The sequence below is a fragment of the Meles meles genome, chromosome X, assembly GCF_922984935.1.
Source record: "Meles meles chromosome X, mMelMel3.1 paternal haplotype, whole genome shotgun sequence".
Lineage (NCBI taxonomy): Eukaryota > Metazoa > Chordata > Mammalia > Carnivora > Mustelidae > Meles > Meles meles.
The window spans coordinates 64,136,724-64,145,868 of record NC_060087.1 but is presented as its reverse complement, the minus strand read 5'-3'; the positions used below and the strand labels follow the sequence as shown (position 1 = coordinate 64,145,868).

General features: G+C 39.1%; 1 protein-coding gene across 1 annotated transcript; it reads left to right on the top strand.

Moving 5' to 3' along the window:
* The first annotated feature begins 3,103 nt into the window (after nucleotides 1–3,103).
* On the top strand, nucleotides 3,104–3,868 carry LOC123934669 (trafficking protein particle complex subunit 13-like). Its single transcript, XM_045994781.1, has one exon. The coding sequence runs from the start codon at nucleotides 3,104–3,106 to the stop codon at nucleotides 3,866–3,868; it is 765 nt and encodes a 254-aa protein (XP_045850737.1).
* The last annotated feature ends 5,277 nt before the right edge of the window (nucleotides 3,869–9,145 follow it).

Genomic DNA, 9,145 nt, shown 5'->3' with positions numbered 1-9,145 from the left:
GTGTCATTTTATGGGCACATTTAGGCCATTCACATTGAGAGTGATTATTGAGAGATAGGTTTTTATTGACATCGTGTTGCCTTTGAAGTCTTTCTGTCTATAGATTGTTTCTATATTTCTTTTTTTTTTGTTGTTTTGTTTTTTTGTTTCTATATTTCTGTTCAATTATATTCTTAGGATTTTTTTCTCTTTTATAGGACCCCCCCTTAGTATTTCCTGCAGTGTCGGCTTGGTGGTTGCATAGTCTTTTAAGCCTTGCTGGTCTTGGAAACTCTTTATCTCTCCATCCATTTTACATGTCAGTCTTGCTAGATAGAGTATTCTTGGCTGCATCCATAAGTGACTCTTAATCTCACAAAACAAACTGAGGGTTGCTGGGGGGAGGGGGGAGAGGGGGTTGGTTTATGGACATTGGGGAGGGTATGTGCTATCGTGAGTGCTGTGAAGAGTGTAAACCTGGCGATTCACAGACCTATAGCCCTGGGGATAAAAATACATTATATATTTATAAAAAATTAAATAAATAAATAAATTTTTAAATGTCATTAAGATTATAACAAGAAAGAAAAATACATTTACAGTAAAGTATTGCATTTGTTTTTTTCTTAATCCATATATAAATCAACCCATGCCATTCAAACCTGTGTTGTTCAAGGGTGAACTGTAGTTGTAAGTAAAGACCACCAGAAGTAGTTACTTTGAGCTGGTAAATCCAGCAAAATAATTCACTGTCCTAACTCAGGAATATATCTACTCTCCTTGCCTGTGTCATAATTTAGTCAGGGACCTTGACTGTCTTTCTCTTCCAAAGGACATCATGCTGGTCCATTAAGTTGATACTATTGTGGTGACTGGACCTTGTAACAGAAAGTAATACCTACAATAGACACTTTGGCAAGACACATGTACCAGAGGGGGACAGGAAATCTCACAAAAATTCAGCCACCTTCCACCTCAGTGAAATGGACAACAGTCACTAAAAATCCTCCCAATTTACAAAATTGTGAGCAGTACATCTGCTGTTCACTTTATCTAAAAGGAGAAATGGCCAGAGGTAGTAGTCTACAGCAGTAGGTACATTGTGGTCAGTGGTGTGACAGGATGTTCTGGAACTTGGAAGAAACACAATTGGAAAATCAGAGATGAGGAGGTCTGTGGATGAGAAATGTGGATGCAACTCTCCAAATTATCACAGAATATGAAGATATTAGTTCATATTATTAACTTCATAATATGAAGATATTAGCTCATGTGAATGCCTATTGAAAGGTAACTTTATCTGAGAAGGATTTTACTACTCAGGTGGTTAAGTTGCCCCATTCTGTAGGTAAGTTAGGCTCCTTTACTGGCCATGCTTCGCATTTCCAATGGACTCATGAGCAAAATGGCAATAGTGGCAGGGATGGAGCTTATTGATAGATTTTATAATATGTCAACTTTACCAGGCTGAACATTTCCCAGAATTCCACATGTTGTATACTTCCAGTCAGGATAGGATACAAGGAAGATTCTACCAAGATTTTGGAGATGGAATAAAGGCAGCAGGCATGTTGTAACATAAACACATTATTGCTTCTTTGTTGACTTAATTCAGGATGAAGCAGCAGCTGAGGTAGTTATGTGTGTATAACTCCAGGACAAGGGGGTCTGGCTTCTACAGGATACTATTGCCACCAAACTCAGAGGCATTAAAAATGGACATAGGTTTCAGTCCATTCTATTGGATTCCAGTTTGTGTTCATGAGATTCCAAACTTCTCATGATCTTCCCTTTCTGCCTGTCCTGCAGGTTTCAAACACTTGCATCAGATATAGAGAAGACATTACAAGGACTGTTAGCCCCCATCATTATGTAAACCAAATCTCTATAATTATCTATCTATCATCTATCATCATCTATATATCTATTTCTATCTCTATTGATCATCATCTATATTGCTACTAGCTCTACTTTTCATGTTGAAACCTGCCTTAAATAGGAGTTGTTTGGAAACCAGGTCCTTTCCTCTGTGCAGTGTCCTTGATTTGTTCTGAGCCTATCTGTACTGTTTTTCCCCAAGGACTACATCCAGTGGTATATTACTCACACATAAAAAATATCATCAGTGTTTTATGGTGTTTTGACATCTTGAGGCTTTTCTGTCCAGGGAGAGACTGCCCCTCCCAGAACAAGCTAATTCCTCTAGATCACATATGACTCCTCTGTGAGAATGCCTCTCACAAAAAAACCAACCATCCTAGAGCCCATACCAGCCAACTACCTCCTTAATGGAGCTCTCAGTTTGACCCACTATCCCCTTGCCATAATACCACCTCAGGAACAGGTACCAGGCAATTAGGGAAAGTCCCCACAGCCAGGAGCCTGCTGGCATTATTCAAATTAACCGACTTTAGTCAGCTTGCTTTCTTCTGCTTTGTCTTTTCACAGTAATCCCAATAAAGATTTGTATCCATGTGTTTCTCTCACTCTTGCCTTCTGACTAACCCTAGTGCATCCTCATGTAGCCCTGTGTGGCACATCATGCCACCTTTTCTTGGGGATTGTAAGTAAAAAAACTCTTCATTCAAAATTAGTTATCTCCATGTCTGTCATCTCACCATACCTGACTCAAACTAACTCTAGTACTTTATTAAAACAATGGGGCAAAATTGTGGTCAAAATGGAAGGGAATCCACCCAGACAGATTTTTCTGACACTCAAAGTGGTGCTATCTATTAAGCATATTTCATTCACTAACTTTCTAGTTACATGTGAATATAGCAACTTACCTGGTAATTTCTCTAACCAGCCCATGACTGGTTAAAGAAATGTCAATGTTTGGGAGAAATGTTGTCTTTATCATAAATTCTTAGAACTACATTTTGAGAGGAAAAATTCCATTTATGTGGGACTTCCCAATGATTGCAACTAAGTTGCAAAAATCATATTGAAAATACTGATTTTCAGACAAGCATTCAGCCTTTACATCTTTTGGTCGTCATGACTACCATGACAGAACATACATCCAATTGTTGTATTGATGATGTCATTCATGACAAAGTAAAGACATTGGAAGAGTCATACCTGCAGGTTCAGTTTCTATGCAAAACAGTGTAGAGGAAAGATGTTTTTTAGTAAACTGTGCTTATTTCCTTTCCTCCCACCATTGGAAGTTAAAACTAAGTTTTATAATTCAGAGAAGAGTGACTTGTTTCTTGAAGTCCAAATTCAGAATATTTCATCTTCAACTGTCTTTATACAAAAGGTTTCATTAAACCCACCTGAAATGTACACTGGGGCAGAATTAAATACTGTCAATCAGGCTGGTGAAGATGAGTGTACCTTTGGAACAAGAACATTTTTACAGTCAAAGGAAGAACGCCAGTATTTGTACTACCTTAAACTTAAACAGGAATTTTCAGAGAAAGCTGGTATCTTTAGGGGACTAACAGAAATGGGAAAATTGGATATAATGTGGAAGAGAAATCTAGGTGAAATGGCAATGCTACAGACAATCCAGCTTGAAAGAGAAGCTCCAGTTTATGGAAACATGAAGCTGTCTTTGGAAAAAATCCCGGATACTGTAATTATAGAAGAGCCTTTTCATATTATCTGTAAGATAATGAACTGTAGTGGTAGGAAAATGAAATTGGTTTTGAAGACATATGATACAGAGTCTATTCGTTGGTGTGGAAATTCAGGAAGTTATCTTGGACAGCTGCCCCCAGGTTCATCTCTCTGCTTCACCCTGACACTACTGTGCTTGAAACTGGGCCTGCAAGTCATCTCTAGCATAAAGATAACAGACAAAGTATTAAAAAAAACATATGTCTGTGATGAACTTGCAAAGGTCTGTGTAATACCATCCATGGTTAAAATGAAAAACTGAAGAAAATCTCTAGTGTTATGCTTTCCCTAGAGAACTTTTACATACATTTTGTCAGCATCAAAATGATAAACTAATAGCAAGCATATGGACTATTTTCATTTAATTCCTTTGAGACTGTGAATGCCTGTGAAATTGACCATTTGTTGATTTCAAAAAGAGCAATCTATTGATTTTCATCTTCAATTACATAGTCTCTAACATTTCTTGTTTTAGTAAAGCTGGCATTGAAAATATAAACTCTTAGTGGTATATTGATATTGATAATTTAATCATTATGGCTTATTTGTCAAGATTTAAACCTACCCTATTTTATTTTTTCCTCTCCTTTTCAGTCAATAGAGAAGTAATTGTCAATGACAATGCTTAGTATAATTCAGGATGACTCTCATTATTTAAACATTTTGACATTTGCTACCTGATGGGTATTGAGGAAGTCATGTGCTGTGAAGAGCACTGGGTGTTATACATAACTAATGAATCATTGAACACTATATCAAAAACTAATGATACAATGGCTAACTAAACATAATTTTTAAAAAAACAAATTAAAAAAGATAATCTTTTAAAATTGTATTCCAAATTATCAGAGCTTGCATTTATGTGACATGCTGAACTGACTCATTTTCTTTTACTTGTCTTAGTAAAATTTTGTGAACTGTTATCATCAGTTATTCCTGAAGGACCCTTGTGAATACTACTTAGATTAGTCAGTTTGTTCTTACACTTAAAATGTGCCACTTCTTTCTTAAGTAGATTTAGTATATTTGCAAATTTAGGGATGATATCTGGAACTCTGAACAAAAATGGCCACTTCAGTAAGGGCAAGAACAGGATTTTCTCCCCCCTCTGTCTCCCACAAAACACACATCTAAAGAATTAGATCCGGTCAAGGTTGGTATGATAAAGAGGTGTGTAATAAAATTTTATTGCTATCTTTTAAAAAATTATCCTATCTTCTACTCAAATATTGGTTTTTTCTTTAGAAAAGTAAAATAATCTCAGACATTAGCTAATCATTAACTTTTGAAAATATAAGAACCATTTATTTACCCCAAAGATACAGATGTAGTGAAAAGAAGGGCCACATGCACTGCAATGTTCATAGCAGCAATAACCAGAATAGCCAAACTGGAAGGAGCCAAGATGCCCTTCAACAGGTGAATGGATAAAGAAGATGTGGTCCATATATACAATAGAATATTACTCAGCCATCTGAAAGGATGAATACCCATCATTTGCACTGACATGGATGGAACTGGAGGAGATTATGCTAAGTGAAATAAGTCAAATAGAGAAAGACAATTATCATATGGTTTCACTTATATGTGAAACATAAGGAATAGCATGGAGAACATTAGGAGAAGGAAGGGAAAAATGAAGGGAGGAAATCAGAGAGGGAGAGGAACCATGAGAGACTCCAGACTCTGGGAAGAAAACTGCGGGTTTTAGGAGGGGGTGGGGGGATGGGTTAGCCCAGTGATGGTTATTAAGGAGGGCATGTATTGCATGGAGCACTGGGTGTTATATGCAAACAATGAATCATGAAACGCTACATCAAAAACTAACAATGTACTGTATGGTGATGAACATAATAAAATAAAAATAAATAAAAGGCCAGATAAAAAACAGGGTCTAAGTGGAAAGGTTGAAAGATGGCAGTGGAGTAGGAGGACCCTAGGCTCACCTCACTCCATGAACACAACTAGATAACTACCAAATCATTGAAAATATCCCAGGAATTGACCTGAAGACTGATACAAGAAACTACATAAATAAAAATAGAGAAAAGGCCACATTGAAGAAGGTAGGAAGTGTGAAGACTCAGTTTGGGAGAAAACAGATCATTCCATTGTGGTGGGAAGGGAGCCATGGTAGTGTAGAAGGGTGAGAGACAGACAAGCATACAGAGGAGGACATGGGGAAAACAAATTCTCATAGCAACAGGCTTGGAAATTGAAAGGGGCTGAATTTTATGAGTTCTTGCAAACAAGGGGGCTTACACCTGGAGTTTTAAAGGTCAGTGGGCTTGGGTGTGATAAAGCCCACAGGCAATTGTGTTGCTCTTGGAGAGAAAGGCAACCTATGAACACAAAGCATGAAAACAGTTATGTGAGGAGCAACTGGGGCACACAGTGGCAAGGTTATTCAATCTTCTGGGAACACACTTCAGAGAGATAACATTCATGGGACAAAGAAACTGACAGGTACAATTTCCCCCCCTGACCCATACCATCAACACAAGATCACCTACAGGAACAGCACAGCACCAATACTTGCTACCTAATTTGCTTACACCAAGCCCTGCCCCTCATGCTCTGGTGGAACTGCCCCTCTTTTTAATGCTTGCCTCAGTCCCAGTACAGCAGGCCTCCTATCCCAGAATACCACCTTCTCACACCACATTTCCCAAGACAGAAGTAATGCAGAGCCTCAGTTCCCACAGCAGTGTTGATAGGTCTCATTTCACAAGCAGACCTGAGCACACGTAGTTAAAACATGTCACCTTCAGTCCAGGGACCAAACACTGCTCACAATAGGCAAAGAGAGCCTATTACAGACAACTGGCCTGAAGGATAAGGCAGTCAGAACAAAAGAATAGAGCACATGCAACACACATTGGTGATACTCCCAGAAGTGTCAGGCCCTGGGGAATGGGACATTATATAGCAGGACACTGAAGAACCTCTCCATCATAAGGCCATTACCATCAAAAACCAGAGATATAAGTGACAAACATAAAAATGCACCAAGTCTTAGAAAAATGAGAACACAGAAATTTATCCCAAATGAAAGAACAAGACAAGGCCACAGCCAGAGATTTAAGTAGAAAAGATATAAGCAATATGCTGAATAGAGAATTTAAAGTAACGACCATAAGAATACTCAATGAACTTGAGAAAAGAGCAGAAGACATGAGGGAGAACCTTAACACAGAAGTAATGAATAACATGGCAGAAATGAAGGGCTCAATTAGTGAAATGAGAAACACACTTGATGGAATGAACATTAGGCTGGAAGAAGTAGAGAAACAAATTAATGACCTGGAAGAGAGAGTAAAGGAAAATAATCAAACTGAACAAAAGAGAGAAAAAATAATTAGCAAAATAAGAATAGACAGGGAGAGGAGGAGTCAAGATGGTGGAGAAGTAGCACGCTGAGATTACATCAGGTAGCAGGAGATCAGCTAGATAGCTTATCTAAACATTGCAAACACCTACAAATCCAATGGGAGATTGAAGAGAAGAAGAACAGTAATTCTAGAAACAGAAAATCAACCACTTTCTGAAAGGTAGGACTGGCGGAGAAGTGAATCCAAAACGACGGGAAGATGGACTGCGCGGGGAGGGGTCGGCTCCCGGCAAATGGCGGAGCAACAGAGTGCAAAATCAGGACTTTTAAAAGACTGTTCTACTGAGGGACATTGCTCCAGAGGCTAAACCAGGGTGAAGCCCACGCAGGGTCAGCTTGGCCCCAGGTCCCGCAGGGTCACAGAAGGATCAGCGGTGTTGGAGTGTCACAGAGCTCGCAGGTATTAGAACAGGGAAGCCAGCTACAGAGACAGAGCCAAGGACTGAGCTCTCAGCTTGGGGTTACCTTGCACTGGTCGCAGGCTGGGTGAGCTTGGAGCGCAGCCAGAGGCCGGGGACACGGGAGTGATTGGGCGCTGGTCTCTGGGGGCACACTGAGGAGTGGGGCCCCGGGCTCTCAGCTCCTCCAGACTGGAGACTGGAGGCCGCCATTTTCATTCCCATCCTCAGGAACTCTACGGAAAGCATTCAGGGAACAAAAGCACCCGAAAGCGAACCCTAGCGGATTACTTAGCCCAGCCCCTGGTAAGGGCGTGCAATTCCGCCTCGGGCAAAGACACTTGAGAGTCACTACAACAGGCCCCTCCCCCAGAAGATCAAGAAGAAATCCAGACAGGACCAAGTTAATCTACCAAGGAAAGCAGGTTCAATACCAAAGACAACAGTGGGATTCCAGAGGAGGAGAAAGCAAACACGGAACACATGACTTTCTCCCCATAATTCTTAAGTCTTGTGGTTAATTTAATTTTTTTGTCAATTTTTTTTCTTCTTCTACTAAACTTTTTTAAACTTTTACCCTTTTCTTTTTTAACGTTTTTTAACTAGTTTATCTAATATATATATTTTTTCTTTCTTTTTTATATTTTTACCTTATTTGTTTTTTTTTTTATTCTGAACCTCGTTTTATCCCCGTTCTACCCCCCACAATTTGGGGTCTCCATTGATTTGGTTAAAGTGCATTCTTCTGGAGTTTTTGCCACCCTTTTAGCATTTTACTTGCTCCTTCATATACTCTTCATATGTATACTTCATATACAAAATGACAAGGCAGAAAAATTCACCACAAAAAAAAAAGAACAAGAGGCAGTACTGAAGGCTAGGGATCTAATCAATACAGACATTGGTAATATGTCAGATCTAGAGTTCAGAATGACAATTCTCAAGGTTCTAGCCAGACTCGAAAAAGGCATGTAAGATATAAGAGAAACATTCTCTGAAAATATAAAAGCCCTCTCTGGATAAATAAAGAACTAAAATCTAACCAAGTTGAAATCAAAAAAGCTATTAACGAGGTGCAATCAAAAATGGAGGCTCTCACTGCTAGGATAAATGAGGCAGAAGAAAGAATTAGTGATATAGAAGACCAAATGGCAGAGAATAAAGAAGCTGAACAAAAGAGGGACAAACAACTACTGAACCATGAGGGGAGAATTTGAGAGATAAGTGACACCATAAGACGAAACAACATTAGAATAATTGGGATTCCAGAAGAAGAAGAAAGAGAGAGGGGAGCAGAAGGTATATTGGAGAGAATTATTGGAGAGAATTACCCTAATATGGCAAAGGGAACAAGCATCAAAATCCAGGAGGTGCAGAGAACCCCCCTCAAAGTCAACAAGAGTAGGTCCACACCCCGTCACCTAATAGTAAAATTTACAAGTCTTAGGGACAAAGAGAAAATCCTGAAAGCAGCCCGGGGAAAGAAGTCTGTAACATACAATGGTAAAAATATTAGATTGGCAGCAGACTTATCCACAGAGACCTGGCAGGCCAGAAAGAGCTGGCATGATATATTCAGAGCACTAAACGAGAAAAACATGCAGCCAAGAATACTATATCCAGCTAGGCTATCATTGAAACGAGAAGGAGAGATAAAAAGCTTCCAGAACAAACAAAAACTGAAAGAATTTGCAAACACCAAACCAGCTCTACAGGAAATATTGAAAGCATTCCTCTAAGCTAAGAGAGA